The sequence below is a fragment of the Hesperophylax consimilis genome, chromosome 12 (assembly GCF_061612785.1).
Source record: "Hesperophylax consimilis isolate HC1 chromosome 12, BYU_Hcon_1.0, whole genome shotgun sequence".
Classification (NCBI taxonomy): domain Eukaryota; kingdom Metazoa; phylum Arthropoda; class Insecta; order Trichoptera; family Limnephilidae; genus Hesperophylax; species Hesperophylax consimilis.
Window position 1 is genome coordinate 36,557,970 of NC_142847.1, and position 27,632 is coordinate 36,585,601.

Consider the following 27,632-nt stretch of genomic DNA (forward strand, 5'->3'; position numbering starts at 1 on the left):
TTCTGTAAACCGGATTTTTGACAGCACAGAGTGTTCCTTGGGGATATGGGACAGGGCCCTGTTCAAAATTACCACAAAAAATTACTTCGAATAGTAGGAACGGTTAGAGGACTTACCATCTCGAGCCTGTGTGAGTCCCATGGGCCCCAGGAGCCCCAGCAGGAGTCCTGCCACTATCACCAGCTTCATCTGAAACAAATAACAGTGCAAAATACAGTCATCACTAAAACATAAAAGTCTTTCCTGGAGTAAAATACTTTTTAAATATTATCACACATGTCTGTTGAGGAAATGTAGACACACAAAGGAGCGATATTCGTTACGATAGGTTTGCTGTCAAAACGTTTTCACTATTTTTAAAATTTATATTTCATTTTCGGCCGTAGGGCTTTTATATAAGCAACACAATCAGAAGCAACTACACGCAGCACAGTCAGAAGCAATGCATTTTTATACGCCTAACTATGGGTAGGATGTATAAAGAGGCTATCGGCGCTATGTGCCAATAAAATGAAACTTTTTTTGGCTCCCGACATACTGCAGCTACTATGACGCAGAATAGGTCAGTTTGGAGACAGAATGTGTTTTCTGTGTAACTGTGTGTACAGCCGTATAAATTAACAAAAATATGAAAATAATGTTACAGTAAATGAAAAAATCACAGAAATTTTTGAAACTCGAAAATACGTTGTTATGGTTCTGGTTGCGTGACTCGTTTTACAGAAATTCTTAAACTTTAAAATCAATATAATACAATAAAGCATAGGGTTGCTTTTTAGTTCGCCTGAAATAATGGGAGCTTGGTCGCGTTTTCGGCAACCTGATTTTAATCAGTTCATTACCTTCAGAGACTCTTGTCGTTAGCCCACGAAATCCTTGAGGACCTTAGGCATAGTCGATAATAAAATACCACTTCTTGCATCGATTAAAAAGCGTACCCGGCGGTGACCGGGGACTTATACATTGTTTGGGGTAAAGTTTTGAGGTTGTGAGGCCTTTTTAAGATATACAATTCCATAGTCCATTATTTTGATCTATCTCACAAGGTTTAAACAGAATTAGCAATGTAAACGCTCGAAAATATTTTACGACTTTATTACAAATCATCGACTTTATTTACTTTCATACATATTATAAAACCTTCCGGGAGAAATTCTCTAAATGATAGTAAAAAACCCTGTCAAAATCCGTTGTGAAGTTTAGAAGAACTAAGCTCACAAAAAGACAGACGAGGAAAGCGACTTTACTATTTAGTATTTAGAGATGATATCTTACAATCGAAGAAATGATAACCGGTTGTGGGGTTCAACAGTGAAGCAGTTGCGATATTCTCCATCACAAACGCAACTAGGTGGTATGGAAGATGTTTTTTTGTAGACAATCGTGGAGATTAATGAACCTGATTAAAAAAGATTTTAAACTTAAAACACACTGAAAATATAAACTGAATACACATTACATAAAAAATGACGAACAAAATAACGCATCCCCCATAAACACAAGCCTAGCTTTATTATAGTGGTACATCTGATGTGTAAAATTAGGTGAAATAATTACAATATTTTCTGTAAATTATGTAATATTATTTTATATAGAAATATTTTAAATATTTATTTACATAAAATAATGTTACGCAATTTACAGAAAATATATTAATTATTTCACATACAAGGTTACAATGTATGGAAGACTGTAAACGTGAAAACTAAGTATTAACACTAAACCAACTATTGATCCGGAAGATAGAAGGTTGTGAAATGTGAATTTATAGATGCATCCTACAAAATACTTATAGCGTAAAGATTTCAACTTTACCAGGTATATAAATAAGAAAACGTTAATATCTTGGCCGCATCATCAAAAATGCGAAATTACCCTCAGAGCAATCATCTCTGAAGATTCGCAACGTGTGTGGTGGTAGAGAGTAGGCTCATAGCGCACTAGCGGCTAGGCCGCAGCGGCCAGGTCGCGGCGGCCATCGAGATAGATACATTAATATGAAATCGCCATAGAGCACGCGCACCTGGCCGCACGCGGCTAGCGGCTACACCAAGCCGCAGCGGCCAGCGAGATCGAAGCGACGCATTTGCGGCCCGTGTTCAGTCGCTGGCCGCTGCGGCCACGGAGATCTATTGCATTGTAGTTAAATCACCGGTGTGCGCGCACTAGCAGCGGCGGCCGCACGTATTGTGGAACTACAGCGTGATTTGTGATCATCGCGATAACCATGTGATAACCGAGATTGAGACAAGGAGGGCGTTGTGGGACATGTTCTGTGAAGACTACGCCAACCGAGACTTAAAAACTACTAAACTACTCTCAGGCCTCGCAAGATTCAGAAATAATTGAAATGTTTTTTTTAATAATTATTGAACAACTGCACCTTTGATTATGATAATACAGTACTTAAATACTTGTATGTACCTACTTGTTTCACTTATCTGCCTGCATCCTTTTTCATAAAACAGACACTGGCGAAATTTAGTTACAGTGCCGGTGATTGATGGACTTAATTTTCTTAACAGTTAAATAATTAAAAAACTTGTCATCATATTGCTGAAGGTCGGTGAAATAAGTATGAAATAATCCCTTTGTTCGCCTTTCACGTAGCAAGGGATGAACCCAATATTTTTTCCTTTTCTTTTTCCGCTTCTTACTTATAAGATACAAAAGCACTGCTATTTCCTCAAAGTCCATTTTGAAGCGCGCTGTATGTGCAACTGACGATCGTAGCCGCGGTTTTGGCCGCGTTGCAAATCGCAACCCCTGCGGCCAGGCCGCGCGTCGTGGCCGCGCTGCCAGGTCGCTAGTGCGCGTTGGCCCTAAGAAAAAATATCTTGAAAAGATACCTACCTGGTGCAGTAGCTACAATGGTAAGTACTTTCTGCCAGGGAATACTATAAATGTTGAGAACTCAAAAACTGTCTGTCGAGACCTGCTTTGTTTGGATGAGAGATCTTCATTGATATTGATACCAATGAGGTATTTAGATAGTCAGCCTTGGCGTTCAAAGTATGGGCCACGCAATCGGATCATTGTCCGATGTGAGATATCTTAGGCGTCAGTCCGCAAGTTGACAAGCGCTCGCCGGGCGATAACTTCAAAATGCCGACATACAAGCTGAGATATTGCGGGAAAATATAGGGATAGTAATAGTATAACCTTTCATCAGTAAGTAGGGTTTTACGTTAATCAGTAGTCGTTTAAATTTACTTATTAATGTTAAAAACTCGTGGAGAATTTGCGATGTGTAGCGCGGCCGCCGGTCACCCTTGACTCGTTCGTTGAGTTCGTTGGCGGTCGGAAGGATTCGGGCGACATCGAAAGCCACCTAGCCACCCCTTCCTACTTCCTGTACGAGAAAAATGTATTTACACCGATTTTATATAACTCCACTTTGCGATTTTGCTTCTCCATTTATATATAACTGAATGATTGATACCCTATTTATTCCAATTACATTCAATGAATATTATGTGGTGTCTAAGATTTAGTGATTTATATATTGTATAAATTAAGGTCTCCATGTATTTTAGCAACCGTCTAGTTCAGCTCGTACGCACACTCCAGTAACATTCCATACAAAACCAGGAAAGCGACATTTACACTTTATGAATGAGGCTTATTTCTCGATATTTGATGATGAGAATATTATGAGACGTGGGAATCTCTCACCTAAAGTTCTCGTTCTAAAGAAGCTACATTACTTGAGCAAACTTCAGTATAGAGTTTGCGTGATGCCTAACTGCTATCGATATATTATAACAACTTATTAGCCCTCTCATACCCAATTTAAATATAAAAATAGCACTGCCTAAGAGTATTTTCACAATACAATTCCCCATCCAATTCCGATGCCTCGCATCGAAGCCTAGATGTAAATGCAAGTTCACTATAATAAAAAAACAGAGCACAATATTACCGCTTAAATCCCATGGTATAATATTTCTTAATTTATCGGCCAATAGCGAGCCTGAAAAGCATCGCTTCACAAACAATATATGTCTACAACTAGATGTGATCTTGTATAAGCTTCTAAAAACGTAAACCAGCGCAGATCGTTCATTTTGTGGCAAAAGTGTTGTCGTAATTTGTTGCATGACTTATTTATTTTGCCAGAAAGTGCCGCAATTATTGAAGTGAAACTTCTTTACGCGCGTTATGCAATTTAGAGGACCGGAGTAAAACCAACTCATGACCGTCATCAAAAACCGTGATCATTTCGCTATAGGAGCCTAACCAATATTACATACCTACTTTCGGTCGCTCTCCAAACTCAGCTTCGCGGTCTAGAGGCAAAGCGCCCGATTGTCGTCGTGAAGAACCGAGGTTCGATCCCCGCTTTAACTATTTTTTCTTTTCTCTTTGTGATTTTTTAAATAATATTTTTTTGAAAGTGATAAAATGCTCTATTTTGACTGTATGATATTTTGGTCGAATACGTAATAACCGCGGTCTAGAGGCAGAGCGTTCGACACTCGTTATGCAGGACCCGGGTTTGAATCCCATATTTTTATAACTTTTAATTTAATTTAATTATCACATGCTACTTATAAATATGTCAATAGACAAAAAAAAGAGAGAATGAAATGAAAAGAGAGAGAGAAGAATACTAAAAGTTTCACTTCCGTCGTGCGTAGGCTTGCCACACACTGTATTTTTATTATTATTATTATTTTATTAATTATTTTAAATGAATGAACCGTGAAATAAAATAAGTTAATAAAAAAAAATTTACTTGCGCACGTTGGGTTTTGAACCCGTGACATTCGAATTACCATTCGAGAGCCTTAACCCTCGACCCCGGAGGCCATAATTTAGTTATATTCGATTATAAATTTGAAAATCCAGGTCGCTTTTTATCGCTTTTCCGATTCGTTCGTCCTTCAACGTGTATACAATAACAAAAACAAAACGATTACGAGGGTAAAATTGTGCTCCTTGTCAAAACAATGAATTGTTGAAAATGAACGATCGGCTGACGAGGGCCATTAGAACTGGCTGCGAGGATGAGGACCAGAGACCAGAGAGTGCCCCCCTACCCTCGACAGGAGGCCATATCGACTGCTTCCGCTCATTCTCATTAGTCGTTGAGCTCATTCTGGTGAAGTGGGCATTGTGCCGCAAGTGGGCGGGGTGGCGTAGTACTGGCCTTCCACGATCACCCGGAACAACGTCAACGCCGTTAATGTGGACGGTAGTTTACCGTTGACGAAGAGCGTTGAAAATAACGCCGGAGTTATTATATTATTATATAATTATCGAACTGCGCGTTGAGGATAATTTCGAATTATTTATCAACTACTCAAGAATTCTACGTCTTCCGTTGGACTGTATTAAATTTTAATGGCTAGGGAGTTAATATCAGAAATTTAATGTCTTTAAAAACACGTCAAAACCTAGACCCGGCTCCGAAGTTTTTTTTTAATAATTTTAATTTAAGAATTTTAGATGCAAAAAAAAATTTAAATGCTGAGATAGGTGCAAACATTTTTTGATGATATTCTGTGACATATATTCACCAGTTTTCCGCTCGCAATACGAGTTTCCGGCCACCGTGTATTTAAGACATAGATAAAACAGATTTACGAGTAATATTGCACGAGTTCCGTAGAGTTGTTCTGGACTAAAAAGAAAAAGGATGAAGATTAACCTGATTTTATTTTGTTCCGACTTTATGTCCGGGTTAAATCTTCCCCACAGGAAAAACTAAACCCTTCCACACACTTTTCCACAAATGATCATCTAGTCAATCCACATTATGCAAGTGCATTATATAAACATAATAAATACAAAATAATACAAGAACAACACGTCAAATCACCAGAGATCAAATGGGAAAATAATTCACCCACTCCATATATTTTCATATCAGAGGGTTTGGCTCGGTAGAACTTCTAACTGGACCTATAAATCTTACTGATCCCTCAGTATAGATATTTAAAAAATCTTTAGTAATCCTACATGTATTTAAAATGACTGATTTTTGCATTTTACGTATAAATTCTTTGACAGATCTAATACGCCTGAATTTTGAATGAGAGAGCTAGGTAGCCGAAATAACAAATGGTAATATTTTTATCGTCTGAGAATGTCAAATTCTTTTAATTTCATAAATTTATTTAATTATTATTATAATATTTTTCAAACGCTTTTTTTACAAAAGAATGTGACCTTTCCGGGGTATTCTGTTCTAAGGTCACACGGTTTTGTGTATCACCTATGAATTACGATTCTTCAATTGAATACAAGAATGATCCTGTAGTTTCATTAGGTAAAATGTCTGTTGTCTGTAAACGTTGCTCTGCTATGAAATGGAAGAATGAATCTGAAGGTATGTGTTTAGGGTGTTGAAAATTAGAGGAAATCCTTCCTCCATCCGAACCACTATACTCTCTTCTGACTGGCGATCATCCTAAATCTAAACAATTCATGCGCAATATAGGTTGCAACATTGTATCTAGATTCTTCCCACGTTCATAATATTTGTAATGGTTTTTCTTGCAAGAGGGACGATATTAAAAAATATTTGTAGAGAAATATTGCATATTTCTTTGTCCAAAAGTCGTTTCAGTTCTTGGTTGGTGGAATGTATATTGTAGTGAATCGACACGTATGTACATATTGGATGTGCCATGTATTATAAACAATCTCCTGTGAGAGTACACCAGGGTATCTAGCATGGTCAATCTATAAAGGAATTATCGATAATATTAATAACTTATCATAGTTCCCCAGCCCTACTGCACGATATACAGTACCTACACGTCAAATGAATTAAGACAACATAGTCGTTGTGAAGTGTTGTTAGTTGGTTGCCGACCTGCAGTCAAGCTCGGAAACGATGTCAAGTTACCGATATTATCGATAAAACCTTTATCAATCGACCGTGCTAGCTATCCAGAAGAAGAAGAATTAAGATTTTAGTGTCAATTGACGATAGCCGTCGACGAAAAACATACATCAACTACGTTAAGCGTTAACGGAATCTAGAGGTTATTCTAACAGCTAGTTATTTTTAGAAACAGTAGTAGTGTGCGTGCAGCCAGGGCTGTGTGTGAGAGGGGCGCGAACCGCAGGGAGGGGATATGCATCCCGGACCGCGTCCCGTATTGCACCGGGGAATCGATAGAGCGGCCTGCGAGTGCATCATGATTTGTGTACGCAGAGACGGGCCCGGTTGGCGCCTCGGCTCTTGGCACTCGGCTCTCTAGGCCGCTTCCTCCCTCTGCCCCCTGTATCCTGCTTCCTACACCCTACTGGCCGGATATGATTTATTGATTTCACATTAAAAGGCGCATTGATGTTCAATACGGTGCAATCTGTAGAACGAATGTAGCTCTGCTTTTTGACATTTCTTCGAAAATTTTAGAAGACACAGGCAATCTGCTTGGACGCCTAGGAACACAAATCAGACGACCTCCGTGGTCGAGGGTTACGGCTCTCGACTAGCAAGCCGAAGGTCGCGGTCTCAAATACCGGCGTGCGCAAGAAAATTTTATTTGATGATTTGTGTCATTTCACAATTTATTAATTGGAAGGTGGAAGATAGTCTCAGTATCTTCCTGGTGTGATCACCATTCAAAATTTAAACATTGCTTGATATGGCTCTAGCCGTGTTTGGTGACCAGATCTGAATAGCCATGTAATCCCCCACCTTCATTTTTCCTACATCATTCCCCTTCCCACTACCGTTAGCCTCACAACATACCCCAATTGGGGATGTAATTGTCTCACTGGCTCCAGATGGTTGAGAGCAGTTGGGACTCTTGTGCGGTTCACATAAAACAAATAAGTAAATAAATAGGTAATAATTTTCTTCGGCACTTGTTTACAGCCGGGAATGTCGGGATACACATTTTGTCACATGAGAACAGCGCAACATAAAAAATCATCAACAATAATATGAAATACTTTCAAGGCTTTTGAGTTTCCCCCCTCTCCCACCATCCTTAACACAACCCTAAATATGACATAGGACCTGAGGGAAGCCTTGTTCATTTTATTCGAACATTAAAGGGAAAACTCATTATTATCTCTTATTACCATAGGGGTGGGTAGCTAAATGGAGGAAACCCCGTGACTTCCTGTGTGGAGTTCATAAATTAATTACAAAATAAACAACAATAAAAAAACGTGGTAACCGAGTAAAGGTAAATTAGAAATTCCTCGGCGAACTTCCCCTAAATGAATTTTAACAAGAGAGTCGAGAGACCTGTCGCAGGCCTCGCGGGTTAAGGTTAGGGTTACCAGTTGCCAGGTGGTGACAATAAATAAAAGGCGGACGATTTAAACTGAAATTAGCCCGTTTACATACAAGTGTGTGTACACTTTTATTAGGTACGAAAGAAAACATTAACATTTCTAAAACTACTTAGTCATACTTAACTTTCAGAGCAGCCTATTCTTGATGCCCTTCCTTTTGAAAAATTTGAACATTATTTTATTATTCTTATTGAATTGCATGAGTATTAAGGAATTTACTGGCTCTACATTGAGTCAATTGAAACTCCAAAACTTTTCATATTCCTTTCCAAAGAACCAACTTTACCTTCTCCCATCCTCTATTTTTTTTTTTTTTTCATTTTCTAGATTCTTATATTCCATGAAGTGGTGAATCATTTAAATTTACTGAATTTAAAGTTAATGTTCTTTATACAAATAGAACGGCGTCATTTGCGCCTCACAATTTTTACCTCATATGGGTTTATTCAAATATTACCTGGCTTTTATAGACTTAGAGGCCTTGTATTTTCTCGGTAGGGAAAAAATTTGTTACCTAAAAACCCTACTAAAATTGCATGTATCATCATCCAGCATCAGCACCAGCGGCGACCTACAGCGGCCATATATTACATACGTGTCTGTTTGTGTTGTGTTGGGAATGGGAAGGGGAAATTTTGGCTGCGCCCTATTGTTGGAATCCTTCCGCATTTGCCGTTGGGAGTAAGGAAAATCGCAGAAAACCTTACCCAGGAAGGAGCGGCCGAACGTCAACTTGAAACGTATGCGGCCTTCAGTAACATCGGTATATGATGTCCTGCATTTTGAGATGTGTGTGTGTGTGTCTGTTTTTATGTTAATATATACTTATGGGAAGATAGAAAATAAACATACATATACATACAAATTATAAAATATTATATAAATATATAAATAGATATATAAACATTATATATTTGGGAGGAAGGTCGGGAGTTTAGGAAATACCTACTGCTCGCTATTCGTCCGCGTCTAGTTCTGGTATGTGCCATATGTGGTCATGGTCCATGAAGATGTGTTTAGGTAGTCTATGTGTGTATCTGAATGTCAGGTCGCTCGGAGCATTGTATTGTCCTATGTCTCGTATTAGTTGATTTTTACTAAGTGTGAGTGATTTGTAAAAGCGTTCAGTCAGTCTGTGTGTGAATTCGTATAGAGTTGGAATTTGTTCTCGTTCGTGTAATCTCTTCAAGTTTGTTCTGAGTCTCGTGTTGTATGTGATTTTAATGCAGAGATTTTGAAGTGTCTGTAGATTCTTGTGGTCTGAGTGTGAGATGCTGCTCCATACGGGAATCGCATAAGAGAGTACTGGACGAATGAGCGAGTAGTAGACGAGGAGTTTGGTTTTGGGAAGTAGCGGACTCCGTCTATTGAAAATTGGCTTCATCATGCCGATCGCTTGTCGCGTGCGCGTGTGCATCTTCGCTTGGTGAGATTTCCAGTTGAGGCGGGAGTCCATGGTCAGGCCCAGATATGTCACTTCAAAATCTCCCATCCTCTAATGTGAATGTGTAGTTTATATAGCATCCATTGAAATGGCAAGATTCCGTACATATTTAAAGATAACTTTTGAATATAGTTTCTTGACTTCACTTGACCCAAACTTCATATCTTCTAGTTTTCACCTCATCCTCACACTCCATAAATGCTGGCGTCCCACAGGGATCGATTCTGTCTCCGACTTTGTTTTTGTTGCACATCAATGACCTTTTGACATGTGCACCGATTCATTGTTACGCGGATGACAGTACAGTTCATGATAGCTTTTTGTTTAACAAGCCCCCAAAGGGCACACAAACTCCAACGGCTCGGAAGGCTTTGAAGCAGAGAATGGACGGTTATCTTGAGAGTATTTCCTCCTGGGGTAAAAATAATCTCGTCGAATTTAATGTTTCAAAGACCCAATCCTGTCTGATTACGTCTAAAAGGGATCTAAATGATAATCTAGTTCCTTCAACGGAAGCAATCTTCCGAACAGGCCTTCCATTGATATGCTTGGTGTAACTATAAGTGACCAGCTCAGGTATGGGGGCTCCATCGAAGCCAGAGTAAAGCTAGTCTCTCAGAAGCTGGGCGTACTGTACAGGGCCCGCAGATACTTTAATAGTACACAACTGCTGACCCTGTACAAATCGCAAGTGCGGCCTACTGTCGAATTTGGCAGCCATCTCTGGTCCGGAGCCCCTAAATACCTGAAAAAAACCCTTGACTCTGTGCAAAAACGGGCGGTCCATTTGATAGATTCCCCGATCTTAACAAACGGACTGCAATCTTTAGAGCACGGGCGTCAGGTAGGTATGCTGTCCTTGTTCTATCGGTATTACAATGGAAGATGCTCTGAGGAACTAGCGTCATTGATCCCTTCGGTATCGGTGCGTAGTCGGAATACACGCCAAACGCGCGCCCAACATTTGTACACAGTTGACATTTGTCACATGAGAACGGGTCGCTTCTACGATTCGTTCTTAAGTTCAACAGCTCGGCTGTGGGACGAACTGCCGGCCTCTGTGTTTCCTCCCTCCTACAACATGGGACTCTTCAAGACCCATGTTCACTCCTTCCTCTCCACAAAAAGACCCTCCACACAGCATCCCCAAAGATGACATAGGCCCTGAGGGAAATTATTTTCTTCAGGGCCTCCTGTGTGGAGTTAACATAAAAAAAATAATTCATCTAAGAAGCATTTAATTGATTCATTTCCAGCTTGGAGAAACAAAAGTTTTTAGTTGTAACTAAAGACCTGATGAACTAATTAACTCCCTTTTAATATCTAAAAGTACACGCGGACTTCTAATGTATAAGTTAATATTTCAATTATTTCAATTCAATTGATTAATATTTTCAACTTTTACGTAGCCGTTTGATTTTTATAGGCCAGTGCAATTAGCGATTCGCGATCGAAGTAATTCCGGTAGTCCCAATTTTTTTATATGTTATATAAACTGATCTCCTGATGTAAAATCTGAGTTTCCGACCTTGGCGCACCAGTGCTCGCGCCGCCATTTTGAAAAAACTGGCCGAAATCGGGCCAAAATCTAGTTTTTCCCAAATATCTCATTTACAATGCAAATTTCGGCTAAAGTATTTTAACAACTATAATAGAAAATAAAATAACCTACAACTTTTGTAAAAACAAATTTCTTTTATCTCTAATAGGTACCGAGGTAGAAAGTCGTAAAGGTGCGTATATTTTTGAAAAAACAAGTTTTTTGCGCGACTAGGTTTGGTTTTTTATAAATACCTCGTTTCCAGTACAATTTTGTGAAAAATTTATTGATAATAATTTTGTAGAAAATAAAATTCGGTTAAAGAAATATGTATATAATTTATATTTTTTATCTCTATTACGTATCCAAACTCTAATCCACCAAAACCAGGCCAAAAATTGAAACAGAGGTTGGGTGTTTTAAACTTGGCATTCCTTGATTTTATTTTTCTTTGACAATTATTGTTCTAAGAACATATACGTTGACAACAATCGTCATGCCTGTGTCAGACCTAGCAATAAATATAGTAGATAGACTATTTCAGCATATCGGTCGCCATACATTCCCAATGGGAAGACCACTAAAATTGGCCAAGCCACTACATTTGTGGTCGCAGCTTGGTCTGACATGCCTATCAACGTAATCACAACATACATTTAAGATTATTTATACAATTAAGATGATGAGGTACATAAAAAAGATAAAAAATTGGTATTTTCGTAAAATTAACATTTATTGACATTCTTTTCTTTATTAGTTAAGTTGTCAGCATAACAAAAAATAAAATTAATGGTAGATCAGTTTAGACAGAAGTACGAGCCCTTGACTATAGTTTCTTACTTCTGGCCCTGAATAGCTTCTTCATCTGTCTCATCACCCAAATTTGTGGCGACTGGGTCATCATATTCTTTTGTTGACTTTTTTGTTTTTATTTTTTTCATACATTTGTTACTAAAATTTTGTTTATTTTTGTCTACCGGTCTCGAAACGTCCGTGTCATAAACTTTTCTTTTTTTGTTTAAATTTAATTTAATGTTGTTATTATTTTAAATTTACATATATGTATTTTTTTTAAATGATATTATTGTAAAGCTGCACATCTTGATACAGGAATGCCCTAGTGAGATGTGCAGATTATGCTTTTTATGTAAAAACTGTTTTTTGAATTAAATAAATAAATAAATAAAAATAAAAAAATAAAAAAAAATATTCATCGTCATCATCATCAACAAAGGCTTCTACGGCATTCTCGCAGGAGTTGCCATTGCAATGAATGCAGAGTAGGGAACATTTCAAACCCGACTTTCTGCAGGTGCACTTTCCAGCGCAACCTTTTTGCATTGACATGATATGAAGTTCATCAAGGCCTGAGGTGCAGCTTCCTTCAACATTGTTACTGGAGTAAGTAACCCAACAGCATCCTTTATCCACCCCCATTCAGTCGGATCTTTATCGTGACCAAGCCAAGTCTGCACTTGCAAGTATGTTCTTGAAGCGTCTTGCTGGATTGCATCTTTGGTGGGTGGTAGCCTGGATAAATTGAATTTGTTCTTATTTACTCCTTTGACAAAAATGATGTACCTTAAATTTTCCAAATTTGATTTCTCGTTGCCGCCATACAAAAGTGCAAATAGTTGTTCGGCAGCCAAAGTGATTGTTTCTGTCTTTGCTTTTGGGTTTTGAAATACACGAACAAGTTCATTCACTGAGTGGTTTTTGAGAAGAATATTACAAAATTTGTGTTTGCCTTGACAGAACGGAGCTCCAGTTGTATCGCAACCTTATGGCATGAAGGAATAAAATGTTTTCAACTATTTCAATGTGTTTAAAACATTTGTTCGAGTACAACGCGTTAGGTGATTTACCTTTTCCAAATTTTTGGTAATATACGTTGGGAGGTGAGAGAGCTGTGAGGAGTACCAGCAGATCAATATCCTGACCAACGATTATGACTACATCATGTTGAGATGACAATGAATTTGCTGTGTTCACTATGAGAACGTCAGCATCCTCTTCAGCTTGTACTGTCGTTATGTGGGATCGTGCAAATGAGGTTCTGAGTAGGGAAATAAAACGAGACTTGTTCTTCTCATTTCCCAGAAACTTTTCCTGTGGCACTTGTGGGTGCATGCTTTCAAAAAACAAAACTTCAGCAGAAGTTGTAACTCTGGCACGCCGTGCTCTTTCCACCCCTTTAGTGCTTTTCTTTTCCATAGAATCTGGGTATCTATCGAATACCACTACTGCATTGGATCCATAACGATTTTGTACATACCTGACATATTGCTGGAAAATTACTGAAAAAGGTTGAGCACGACCCCATACCACTTTGTGCAGTAAATATCCTCCATCAATTACGTGTATTTTACTGCTTCCCAGTTCTGTATTATTTGGTAGAGGGTTGAATGATGAATAAAATATAGACTTCGTTCCTTTGCGCATGCCTTCCTCTGAGAAAAGAGACAATGGTACAGGAGAGAGTTCATATTGAATAGTATTAATGGATCTATTGCCATAGTCACACCCTGATTTTTGACACTGCTGGTCACCGCCGCAAGAGAAACTATCGCATCATTACGTTTTAAGTGTAGGTTTCCAAAGTTCTGGTTGATAACTTTAGACATAGCTAATTTCCCCATCTTTTCAGCCACGTGACAAGTGATTTTGCGATCCCCGATTGTGCCACTGCTAATAGACATAATCACGTTTGTTTTAGGAAATGGTTCATGGCAAGCAAACCAATCAATGAGAGTTTGAACGTCTCGATCATCCCTCTTAATTCTTGTAGGCCTCATCTCTACATGTTGCTCTGACGTTTCTGATTCAATCCACAGAATGACTCGATACCCTCACAAATGTTATGCAGATAAACGAATCCAGCAGTCCAACGAAGGATGGAACTGTCTGTGAAGGGAACCGGAAGGGCGGAGTAGAAGGGTGGGGGGGGGGTAGCCCCCCCCATACCGAAGTGCCCTCTAGTAAATTTATAGATGTAGGTATGTATTTAAAAATGCAAACAAAAATCTAATAACGTGATAATAAACCGTGACAGATTTTCTGTGCGTACCTACCTAAATTTGTTTATTCTTTATATCGGTAAAAAAACTATTTTAACATAAAAATTGCAAAGCTTTTTTTGAAATTTTATGTTCTACAAAATTGGTATCAATAAAATTATCATGAAATTCCACTGGAAACGAGGTATTTATAAAAAACCAAACCTAGTCGCGCAAAAAACTTGTTTTTTCAAAAATATACGCACCTTTACGACTTTCTTCCTCGGTACCTATTAGAGATAAAAGTAAATTTGTTCTTACAAAAGTTGTAGGTTATTTTATGTTCTATTATAGTTGTTAGGATACTTTAGCCGAAATTTGCATTGGAAATGAGATATTTGGGAAAAACTAGATTTTGGCCCGATTTCGGCCAGTTTTTTCAAAATGGCGGCGCGAGCACAGGTGCGCCAAGGTCGGAAACTCAGATTTTACATCAGGAGATCAGTTTATATAACATATAAAAAAATTGGGACTACCGGAATTACTTCGATCGCGACCCCCTTTTTGGCGCTAATTGCACTGGCCTATTAGGAATGTCAATTCATAGGTCCGGTTTATCAGTCAGTCCGAATCCTCGATATGTGCCACGTTCCGCGATCAAATTTAAGAGGAAAGGCTGCGCGGACTTCTTCATACAAAACTTAAATTTAGATTTGAGGCCTAGGTACTTGATCAAACTAAATATATATATTTAATCAAAATGCATAGCAAATATCTAGTACGGATATGTACTGCTTTATTAATTTATGTTTTAAATTAGAAAATATAGACCTATAAAAAAAATCATTTTCACGATTTTAGAATTAACTTTTAAAATTTTTTGTGAGTTTTTTGGTAACTAATATAAAAAATTACCTTTCCTAATCTACTGTATACATACACAAAAATTTAAATTTAAAAATAAAACATTGAAAAAATGCGTTTTTTGTTTCGGAATTTTAAATTTACATACGACGAATTTGTGCTCCAACGTAAATCAGTCGTTAGTAAATTTAAACCCATCAAAGTTTTTAATACTCGTAATTCATCGTATTTGCATGGTAAAAAAATGCAAGATTATTTTATAGTAATTACCATTAAGTCACAAATAATTGCCAAACTTACCTCCAAAATTGTGAAAAAACGATTTCTTTAATTACCCATATATTATAATTTGAAACACAAATAAATAAATAAGCAAATACCCGTCATAGATTTGTGCTACACCCTTTGATTAAAAAAGTAATTATTCAGTTTGTTTGGGTTTTTGGCCTCAAATTCAAATTTAAGTTTTGCATGAAAAAGGCTGCGCAACTGTTCACCATAAGTGGACTAAATCAATCGCTGTAGCCTTGCATAATTAGACACCGCGACGCTAGCAGTTAGAAAAGTCAAATATGACGTTTACGTGAGTAATTACGTACTTCCATTTCATAGAAATATACATTATTTCCATCATTTTTCAATACGGACTGTTATTTTCATCGAGCAATGAGGGATGTTGATGTTGATGTTATTAATTGACAATCAATCTAAAATAGGCAAATAATCTAGTAAGGCATTGGCCAGGACGCGTATTTCCCTTTCCGTGTTCAATAGGAGGCAGTACTGCCTTGAAACACGCACAGATTTTTTACGCTAATGTTCTTTATAAACTCTAGCACTGCCTGCTATTGAACACGGAAAAGGAAATACGCCACCAGGACAGTGTTTTCAGCGGTTTTGTTTGTCATAATTTCATGAATAGTGCTTTGACTTGTAATGGACCTGTTTGGGGTAAAGGAACGTAAAGAATTTTTTTTTTTCATAAATTAAAATACGTTCAGAGAATAGGGAGAAACGAACAGACTATGGACATCTCTGGGACATACTAGAAGCTTTATTATAGAAACCTACGTCGGTAATAGGTGTTAACCACGTAATAATTGAAAAGAGGCGTGATGGAGCTCAACGAATCAGATCATTCCCAAAATCAATTAAATAAATTTTCGCCAATCACGGAGACTAAGGGCGGTCTAAAGACACGAAACACTCTAGGTTGATTTACTGTTGAGCTAACCTTGGGATCCGGTCTCACGATGCGTGTAAGGGCACTTGGAGAACGACGATAAATTTGCATTCTAAGGTAGAAACGAAGCGATACCCAACCATCGATAACGAAACAGGGGGGTGACGGTTTGGCGAAAGAAGATGGTTTTTTAGAATGTTTTGGTCCAGAAGACATATTACGAGGTGATCCTCATAGAGAGAATTGTTTACGATCGCTGAGGTTCTGAGTGCTATTTCAAGTGTTGACAATGGACACGAATTTTAACTTAAGATGGGATGTTTGGCCGAAATTGCCTAATTATATTAACACGGGGGAGATGCAAGTTGGGTAATTAAGAAAAGACATAAAAGTTAATGGGTCACGAAGTCTTTGATTAACGATCAAAATTTTACGACCTTTTTTTGCGCGTAAACAAAGTTACGAGGATAATATATTGAAATTCCTGGATGAAGCGAGAAAAGAGTATATGGATTGGGCTAAAACTAGACGCAAAAAAACTGTAAAAACAGGGATGTACTGGGCGTAGATCACCGAAAAGGAAGGACCAGGAATCGAAAAGAAACCCGAAAGGTAGTTTAGCTCATGATGGAAGAGGTGTCACCGACTCGGGTAGTGGACAGCGATGGGTTACGAAAAATTACCAGAAGATATGCGGCGGATATCACGAAAAGAGTCAAAACAGGTAGGCGAAATTACAAAAAACGTGTCGAATCAAATTTTGGAACGAATGCCTACGTATGTCATCACCGAGAGGAAGGTATATGTGTCCTGGGATCACCCACGGATCGTGTAGACACCAATCAAATGCTAGAAGGCAGCACACAAGGAAGGATACTGGATTGCGCAAGCGCTGGACATAATAGGTGAAAAGCTTCCGTTAGTTGGGATAATTTATCGATTATATTATCGGTATCAATAGCGAATTTCTCGGAAAGATTTCGAAAACAACGATATAGAAATGAGCTACACCTAGTCTATAGGCCGGAAATCAACCAATATTACGGACACAACACGCGTACGAGAAAAAATAATCAAATAATTTTGCGCAATAATCTACATCGCCGAAAATCATTTACGGGAGGGCGCCCGGAAGTCAGGTCACCGAGTACACGCCTGTACCCGTCTCGGCAGGGGGGTAGGTGTCTACCTCAACTCGGCAGGCGGGGGCCAAAAATCCTGAAACGGGGTTATGCAATTCTAAACTTAACGGGAAGTGAAACCTTGAATTCATAAAGGCGAAAGTCGCACAAATTTTAAGTCGATTTATTCGAAAAAACATTATTAAATAGCGTTGTTTGGAGGGAATCAGGGCTTTTTCGTTTTAACTTGGTTGGAGTCGGGCTTCGATAACTTAACGTCGCGACAGTTTGGTGTGCTATCTTTAAACTAAACTGATAGAGTTTTAAATATAGTGAAGTTGTGGTTTTAATATTAATTGAAATAATTGAAGTGTTTTAAAATTTAATTAGATTCAACCAAAAAAAAAAGGGTAAACTCATAATTAGACGATACTAAATTCACGGGTTGGAGTCTCTTGGTTCAGACTAATATAAAACGATGAAACTCGACTGCGGTAATGTTTAATAATAACGCGTGTGCCATTAGAGGAGAAAAAAATAGAGAACCATAATAATTATCAAATGACCAGACGAAAACGGCTAAGTCAAAGTTCTAAATTTATTGTGGAATTGAAGAGACAGCGTACATTGATCAAAAAGAAATAATAATAAAAATCGTGTAGAAACGCGGCGAATGAATTTACTCGGAGAATAGAATTTAATAAGAGCTAAATACATCATTCGTAAATCACATGTGGACCTTCTGGTCAAAATTAATAATAATTAATTTCCAATATATAAAACGTAGGGTAAATTGCTCATTTGAATTGGGGGTATAGACAGTGTTTTCCTTGCGAACACGGGAAGGTTTTAACGGTCTACACGATATAAGAATTGAGTGAAAAAAATCGAAGTGAACGTGGCAGATAATATATGAAAGGTTCTAGGGAGGGGAAGGGGGTTTTGGGTAGATCTCGGCAAATGCTTACTTAGATGCTCTAAAATAGTCGTTAGGGGGAGATATCTAGATTAGGTACAGTGGAGGCCAACAGATACCGATGCATGTCAACTATCAATTTACGGTTAGGGAGGAAGAGACCATTCTATTGAAAGAAATGATCCGCTTAAACATTCCGAATTCTAGTATCAGGTAATTTATGTGCTATCTACGGAGCGGCGTATGAAAGTAGAAATTTTAGCTAGAAAAATTAGATACAATATGGTTATAGTTTCTACCGGCGAGTAGACGGGTGACATAGAGAACCGATTTCGAATTTAATACGAACCCTTAACGGCTTAGGGGCTTCTACATCCTACCTACAGCCCCTGGACGTGGATTAATGTACATGTCGTCGATATCCCGACTGGACTGGTAATATAACGATTTTGGGTGAGTGATCTTGCATGAATATATATTTCCAGAACGTTAAAATTGCGACGAAGATGGGGCTGCAACTGATAAAATAGTATCACATTTAGAACTGTTTGCTTGCTTCTAACAGCTGTGTTTAGCACGAGGCCAATGACCTACTTATTTGTAAGCAGTTAGTGGCGACACACGACCAAAAGGAAGAAAGGGGACCCCATAAATCACTCGACGTCCGTGCCTGACGACAAAAGTCGTACACTCTACCGAGTTGGCGGCCGCGCAGAGGCACCTCAAATCAACATGGAAGCGACTAGCTGCAACCAACTCATGCTCAAAACAAATAAAAAAATAAAATTAATAATATTTGTATAACCTTATATGTTCACTAACAAATTCCTACATACCTTTGGCCTCGGCTTAGAACTCACCGTTGGAGTATGTTGTCCGTAAGCTGTCTTGGGAAAGCACACAACTTCCTCGGCTCAGAAGATTTTCTACTTTCCTCATCACGCGATTTCGGGGCGTCAACGTTGTATGGAGAATCACGAAGAGTTCGGAGGGTCATCCCTTTTCGCGGAACCGGGTCGGATGAGAGGACACGAGAGGCAGTATGAAAATTAATGTCAAGTTGGAATGTTTGGGCCTTGGTTCGCTGCGAAGGCGTTTAATTGGACGGGCTCCAAGTCTTTCAAAATCGCGTGGAGGGGACGTCGGCGTGATGAACGAGGGTTCAAAATCGGAGGACGAACACATACTAAAGCGGGGTTTACCCGGAGGTTGATGCAACTCGACTGGAAAACCCTCGAGATCCTTTGCAGCATCCTTCGTGAGGTGGATAGTAGGCCTGGCGGCTAGTGGACGTTGAAAGCCTCACCAGAACAAACCTATTTGAAACATGCACGCGTTTAGCATCATGACAAGGGACGCAATGAAAAATTCCCCTTTTACAGTCAGTAAAGTAGTCCGTTGGAGGAAGCGGGGCGGGGTGATTTGGGATATTCCAACAGGTGCATTACCTCTCCCTCTGACGTGAGCGGTCCGGAGGTGTCAAGGCGACTATAAGAAGAAGTTAGACCAGACCTCGGGGAAAGCCAGACACGTATTGGTTCTTGGGGTTTTGCATTTGGAAGAATAGCGACCATTTCATTTGGGGCAGTGAGGTGCCGACCCAGTTTGCAAAAAAAAACCTTTTTTTTCTCGTCATTTAATCCGTTCCCATCTCCTTTTCTCTCGTTTCCACTTCCATCCGCAACACCCAAAGTTTACTAACCACAGCTAAATCCATTTATCTAGTTTTAGTACATCGTTACGGAGGTCGACGAGAGAGTCCCAGTACTTATGCGGAAACAACACACTATTCAACGAAGGGTTTAATAGCCCGTACACAAGAGGGGGGGGGGGGGGTTCGGTTCTATGTCACAATCTAGAATTTATAAACACGGGGACATTAGGTAAGGGCGGGGATACAAGGAAATTGTAAAGATATGATATAAGCTGTTAGGTCGATTAGTAATAGGGTCCAGTATTCGAAAGTTAGGTGAGACACGTACTCGTTCCTTGTAGAACTCGCTGAGGGTCGATGGACGTTTTCCCCACGCTTTGGCTAAAAAGAACCGGGAGTTACCACAGAAAGGAGACATTAAATACCTACCACCCCATAGCGGGGGGGGCTTCGAATTAACAAATCACACAACGTGAAGTTAAGGGATTTATTGTAGATCAACCCCAAAGCGTAGGCCTTATTTTACTGTGTGCGATACCACAGGGGCGGGGAATATTCAGAGTTAGCTAGGCCCAGCACGATATCGTTTTGCAAAAGCGAAACTGAACGCTGGAGAGAAGGAGGTATAAAAACCTCATTCAAGCGAGTTAGGACAATTAGGGGGTCGAGTCAACACATTTGGTGCCTTGAGAACCAGGAGCCGAGAGTTTTACAAGTTGGGGTGGCTTCATTGACCTTATAAGCGATAGAGGTACGAGTATGGTGTCTCAAGAAAAAAAAACATGTCTGGAGCGAATAGAAAAAAAATAGGTCGAAACGAATGTGGGTCAGTTGTAAAATAGTCTAGACAGGTGAACAAAAATTAAGCTGGACGCACTGTTAGACTCTAGTGTCATTTGTGATTTAATTACTTACGATGGAGACGGCGAGGCGCCGGACAATAGTGGAAAAAAAAAAGGTTACCTACTCTTACGTATCTACAGCCGGTGGTAGATTTATCGCTCTGAACACGGCAGGGATGTCGGTCGGCTGTTTGTTGGGACTCGTGTGGCGCCGTTTTGGGTAAAGTCGCCTCAGGCGCGCCGTACAAATGAATAAAGAGAATTAATACACAATACGGTAGTTAGTAATGAATAATATAAATTGAGTACTTTCACGAGACTAATAATAAAAGGGAAAGGTTACACAGTTAAATGGAAAAAAAAAACGTAAGCTGATGTTAATCAACATTTCATGAGAAAAAAAAAGAGAAAATAAATAAATAGACAAGTTAATTACGGAATCTTTATTTGAGTGGAGATTTGTATTAGTTGATATTGCGAAATGTACGCCAACCTTCGATAAGGAAAAAATATACAAATCAGTTAAATGATCATAATTTGAGAAGGGCTCGCATTTAGATGGTGAAACGTAAAGCATCTGACTAGTATTTTGTAGACCGCTTGGAAAAAAAAATAATATGAAATGAATATTATTCAAACATTTTAAATGCCTTACGAAAGTGGGTAAAAACCGTACTAATATCGGTTTGTCGTTTCGAAGAGACCTATCGATGGTCACTTGAAAATTATTGCAAGCTAAAAGGAACTAATAGACCTTTTCATGATTTACAACGGTCGGGTCATAAATCTTAGAAAGAAAAAAATATCCACCGAGCATTTGCGAGACGATTTGTAGTACATAAAAACGGTTTGTTATCTTTGGATAGCGTGATATTAAGGGGAAACCTAACCGGTGAACATTTTGAAGGAAACAGCTTCGAAAATACAAGCTTTCATACAAAAGGGATCCGTCTATCCTCTTAATATAGAGTTAAACTTCGCAATGGGTGGTGATAACAGATAACAGATATTGTATGAGCTTTTGTACGACGTAGTTTGGAAACGTTATGCGTGCAGACATCGGTAGTCTCGGAATGTGTATATTACAAAATGGTCGGTAGATAACGGGTTTTCGATACCTAGCAAGCAATATAAAGAGGGAGAAAGTGTGGGATAATAATAATAATAATGTAAACCGAAGACTAGTGAGATTTGACTTGGTTACGAATCGGGACAGCCGGGATTGTGAGAGAGGGAAGATAATAATTATTTTGTTATGTTTTCGTAAAGGTTTAAATTAAACGTAGTGAGTACAACCAGGGGTACAATACGTTTGCGTACCACGACGAGTTCATTGAACCTACAGTGAACATTACCGGTGATTACTATCAAAATACTTAAGTTCGTTACGTAACGGATGTTTTCGGTGAAATAAATGCAGTGTTCTTGTGAAGTGAATAGTTACAACCATTGGATATAATCTAACTTAATATTTGAATAAAGTGAAAACAGTGATATTATGAGAAAACTACAGCGTGAAATAGTGACTAAATTCTGTGAATAAGAATAAATAAATCCATTTCAATTAGTTCAACAAGTAAACAAAACACGTTCAGTACAATACGAATATTAAAACAAAAGATAGGTAGTCTCGCAAAGCTACTACTTGGATGACTTAGTCATATATTCGTGCGGAAATTTCGATGAACATCTAGGACACGTAAGTGCAGTTTTAGGGAGGTTGCGTGTCCAATTCAATAAACCAGATTTAATCCAATTCAAGTGTTGTCAATGCTTATTGATAACCAGCCGCACATACAGATTATTATTTATTAAAGGAAATGAATGAAGTCACGCGAGGAAAAAAAAAAAAAAACAGAAAAAAAAACCACATGCAAAATAGCTACGCGTTTTAAATAGATTCAAGTTGCGTGCATATAAAAGTGGAAAAAAAAAACATACAACCAAAACTTCAGTCAGGTACCCATAGAACTTTGCTTCGACCCTTTGGGGGTGCAACAAAAACTTAGCCATAAATGTGTAGTTAAGAGGAAACACGTTTACTGACGAAGCGCCTAGAATAAAAGGCAAAGTTACGAGTTTTGTGACAAATGAAACCGTGTTTCGTCTTAATGAAATCACGAGTGGTAGGAGGCGGCAGATTTATGAATGGCATTGTGCCTTACGTTTTGTTTAAAGGCATTTGAGTTAAGACACGTACAGGGGCGAACTTCGTGAGAAGCAGATAAGCCAAAAATTAACGGAAGATTGGAAAGAAAAAAAAAAGGGAAAGACCCATTCTAGAATTTATTTTGCATTTAGGGAAAATAGGAACATCTCCTCTTAGGGAGGTAAGGGGTACGCAACCTTTGGAGTACGAAAAAAAAAATTTGAAAAGGAAGAAAAATGAGTCATCTAAAACTATTGTTAGTAATGATTTCACCAACTAAACACCAAAACGTGTCTATCCGCTGTAATCCTTACTAAAGGGAGGCTGTAATGGACCTGTTTGGGGTAAAGGAACGTAAAGAATTTTTTTTTTTCATAAATTAAAATACGTTCAGAGAATAGGGAGAAACGAACAGACTATGGACATCTCTGGGACATACTAGAAGCTTTATTATAGAAACCTACGTCGGTAATAGGTGTTAACCACGTAATAATTGAAAAGAGGCGTGATGGAGCTCAACGAATCAGATCATTCCCAAAATCAATTAAATAAATTTTCGCCAATCACGGAGACTAAGGGCGGTCTAAAGACACGAAACACTCTAGGTTGATTTACTGTTGAGCTAACCTTGGGATCCGGTCTCACGATGCGTGTAAGGGCACTTGGAGAACGACGATAAATTTGCATTCTAAGGTAGAAACGAAGCGATACCCAACCATCGATAACGAAACAGGGGGGTGACGGTTTGGCGAAAGAAGATGGTTTTTTAGAATGTTTTGGTCCAGAAGACATATTACGAGGTGATCCTCATAGAGAGAATTGTTTACGATCGCTGAGGTTCTGAGTGCTATTTCAAGTGTTGACAATGGACACGAATTTTAACTTAAGATGGGATGTTTGGCCGAAATTGCCTAATTATATTAACACGGGGGAGATGCAAGTTGGGTAATTAAGAAAAGACATAAAAGTTAATGGGTCACGAAGTCTTTGATTAACGATCAAAATTTTACGACCTTTTTTTGCGCGTAAACAAAGTTACGAGGATAATATATTGAAATTCCTGGATGAAGCGAGAAAAGAGTATATGGATTGGGCTAAAACTAGACGCAAAAAAACTGTAAAAACAGGGATGTACTGGGCGTAGATCACCGAAAAGGAAGGACCAGGAATCGAAAAGAAACCCGAAAGGTAGTTTAGCTCATGATGGAAGAGGTGTCACCGACTCGGGTAGTGGACAGCGATGGGTTACGAAAAATTACCAGAAGATATGCGGCGGATATCACGAAAAGAGTCAAAACAGGTAGGCGAAATTACAAAAAACGTGTCGAATCAAATTTTGGAACGAATGCCTACGTATGTCATCACCGAGAGGAAGGTATATGTGTCCTGGGATCACCCACGGATCGTGTAGACACCAATCAAATGCTAGAAGGCAGCACACAAGGAAGGATACTGGATTGCGCAAGCGCTGGACATAATAGGTGAAAAGCTTCCGTTAGTTGGGATAATTTATCGATTATATTATCGGTATCAATAGCGAATTTCTCGGAAAGATTTCGAAAACAACGATATAGAAATGAGCTACACCTAGTCTATAGGCCGGAAATCAACCAATATTACGGACACAACACGCGTACGAGAAAAAATAATCAAATAATTTTGCGCAATAATCTACATCGCCGAAAATCATTTACGGGAGGGCGCCCGGAAGTCAGGTCACCGAGTACACGCCTGTACCCGTCTCGGCAGGGGGGTAGGTGTCTACCTCAACTCGGCAGGCGGGGGCCAAAAATCCTGAAACGGGGTTATGCAATTCTAAACTTAACGGGAAGTGAAACCTTGAATTCATAAAGGCGAAAGTCGCACAAATTTTAAGTCGATTTATTCGAAAAAACATTATTAAATAGCGTTGTTTGGAGGGAATCAGGGCTTTTTCGTTTTAACTTGGTTGGAGTCGGGCTTCGATAACTTAACGTCGCGACAGTTTGGTGTGCTATCTTTAAACTAAACTGATAGAGTTTTAAATATAGTGAAGTTGTGGTTTTAATATTAATTGAAATAATTGAAGTGTTTTAAAATTTAATTAGATTCAACCAAAAAAAAAAGGGTAAACTCATAATTAGACGATACTAAATTCACGGGTTGGAGTCTCTTGGTTCAGACTAATATAAAACGATGAAACTCGACTGCGGTAATGTTTAATAATAACGCGTGTGCCATTAGAGGAGAAAAAAATAGAGAACCATAATAATTATCAAATGACCAGACGAAAACGGCTAAGTCAAAGTTCTAAATTTATTGTGGAATTGAAGAGACAGCGTACATTGATCAAAAAGAAATAATAATAAAAATCGTGTAGAAACGCGGCGAATGAATTTACTCGGAGAATAGAATTTAATAAGAGCTAAATACATCATTCGTAAATCACATGTGGACCTTCTGGTCAAAATTAATAATAATTAATTTCCAATATATAAAACGTAGGGTAAATTGCTCATTTGAATTGGGGGTATAGACAGTGTTTTCCTTGCGAACACGGGAAGGTTTTAACGGTCTACACGATATAAGAATTGAGTGAAAAAAATCGAAGTGAACGTGGCAGATAATATATGAAAGGTTCTAGGGAGGGGAAGGGGGTTTTGGGTAGATCTCGGCAAATGCTTACTTAGATGCTCTAAAATAGTCGTTAGGGGGAGATATCTAGATTAGGTACAGTGGAGGCCAACAGATACCGATGCATGTCAACTATCAATTTACGGTTAGGGAGGAAGAGACCATTCTATTGAAAGAAATGATCCGCTTAAACATTCCGAATTCTAGTATCAGGTAATTTATGTGCTATCTACGGAGCGGCGTATGAAAGTAGAAATTTTAGCTAGAAAAATTAGATACAATATGGTTATAGTTTCTACCGGCGAGTAGACGGGTGACATAGAGAACCGATTTCGAATTTAATACGAACCCTTAACGGCTTAGGGGCTTCTACATCCTACCTACAGCCCCTGGACGTGGATTAATGTACATGTCGTCGATATCCCGACTGGACTGGTAATATAACGATTTTGGGTGAGTGATCTTGCATGAATATATATTTCCAGAACGTTAAAATTGCGACGAAGATGGGGCTGCAACTGATAAAATAGTATCACATTTAGAACTGTTTGCTTGCTTCTAACAGCTGTGTTTAGCACGAGGCCAATGACCTACTTATTTGTAAGCAGTTAGTGGCGACACACGACCAAAAGGAAGAAAGGGGACCCCATAAATCACTCGACGTCCGTGCCTGACGACAAAAGTCGTACACTCTACCGAGTTGGCGGCCGCGCAGAGGCACCTCAAATCAACATGGAAGCGACTAGCTGCAACCAACTCATGCTCAAAACAAATAAAAAAATAAAATTAATAATATTTGTATAACCTTATATGTTCACTAACAAATTCCTACATACCTTTGGCCTCGGCTTAGAACTCACCGTTGGAGTATGTTGTCCGTAAGCTGTCTTGGGAAAGCACACAACTTCCTCGGCTCAGAAGATTTTCTACTTTCCTCATCACGCGATTTCGGGGCGTCAACGTTGTATGGAGAATCACGAAGAGTTCGGAGGGTCATCCCTTTTCGCGGAACCGGGTCGGATGAGAGGACACGAGAGGCAGTATGAAAATTAATGTCAAGTTGGAATGTTTGGGCCTTGGTTCGCTGCGAAGGCGTTTAATTGGACGGGCTCCAAGTCTTTCAAAATCGCGTGGAGGGGACGTCGGCGTGATGAACGAGGGTTCAAAATCGGAGGACGAACACATACTAAAGCGGGGTTTACCCGGAGGTTGATGCAACTCGACTGGAAAACCCTCGAGATCCTTTGCAGCATCCTTCGTGAGGTGGATAGTAGGCCTGGCGGCTAGTGGACGTTGAAAGCCTCACCAGAACAAACCTATTTGAAACATGCACGCGTTTAGCATCATGACAAGGGACGCAATGAAAAATTCCCCTTTTACAGTCAGTAAAGTAGTCCGTTGGAGGAAGCGGGGCGGGGTGATTTGGGATATTCCAACAGGTGCATTACCTCTCCCTCTGACGTGAGCGGTCCGGAGGTGTCAAGGCGACTATAAGAAGAAGTTAGACCAGACCTCGGGGAAAGCCAGACACGTATTGGTTCTTGGGGTTTTGCATTTGGAAGAATAGCGACCATTTCATTTGGGGCAGTGAGGTGCCGACCCAGTTTGCAAAAAAAAACCTTTTTTTTCTCGTCATTTAATCCGTTCCCATCTCCTTTTCTCTCGTTTCCACTTCCATCCGCAACACCCAAAGTTTACTAACCACAGCTAAATCCATTTATCTAGTTTTAGTACATCGTTACGGAGGTCGACGAGAGAGTCCCAGTACTTATGCGGAAACAACACACTATTCAACGAAGGGTTTAATAGCCCGTACACAAGAGGGGGGGGGGGGGGGTTCGGTTCTATGTCACAATCTAGAATTTATAAACACGGGGACATTAGGTAAGGGCGGGGATACAAGGAAATTGTAAAGATATGATATAAGCTGTTAGGTCGATTAGTAATAGGGTCCAGTATTCGAAAGTTAGGTGAGACACGTACTCGTTCCTTGTAGAACTCGCTGAGGGTCGATGGACGTTTTCCCCACGCTTTGGCTAAAAAGA

General features: G+C 39.1%; 1 protein-coding gene across 3 annotated transcripts in view; it reads right to left on the bottom strand.

Moving 5' to 3' along the window:
- LOC149419578 (thrombospondin type-1 domain-containing protein 7A-like) overlaps positions 1-27,632 on the bottom strand; it is a 68,783-nt gene that overhangs the window by 29,695 nt on the left and 11,456 nt on the right. For all 3 annotated transcript variants that reach the window (XM_089637900.1, XM_089637898.1, XM_089637899.1), the window contains exon 3: positions 117-189. In XM_089637900.1, coding sequence (XP_089494026.1) covers positions 117-189 — 73 coding nt within the window. The remainder of the gene's footprint in view (positions 1-116; positions 190-27,632) is intronic.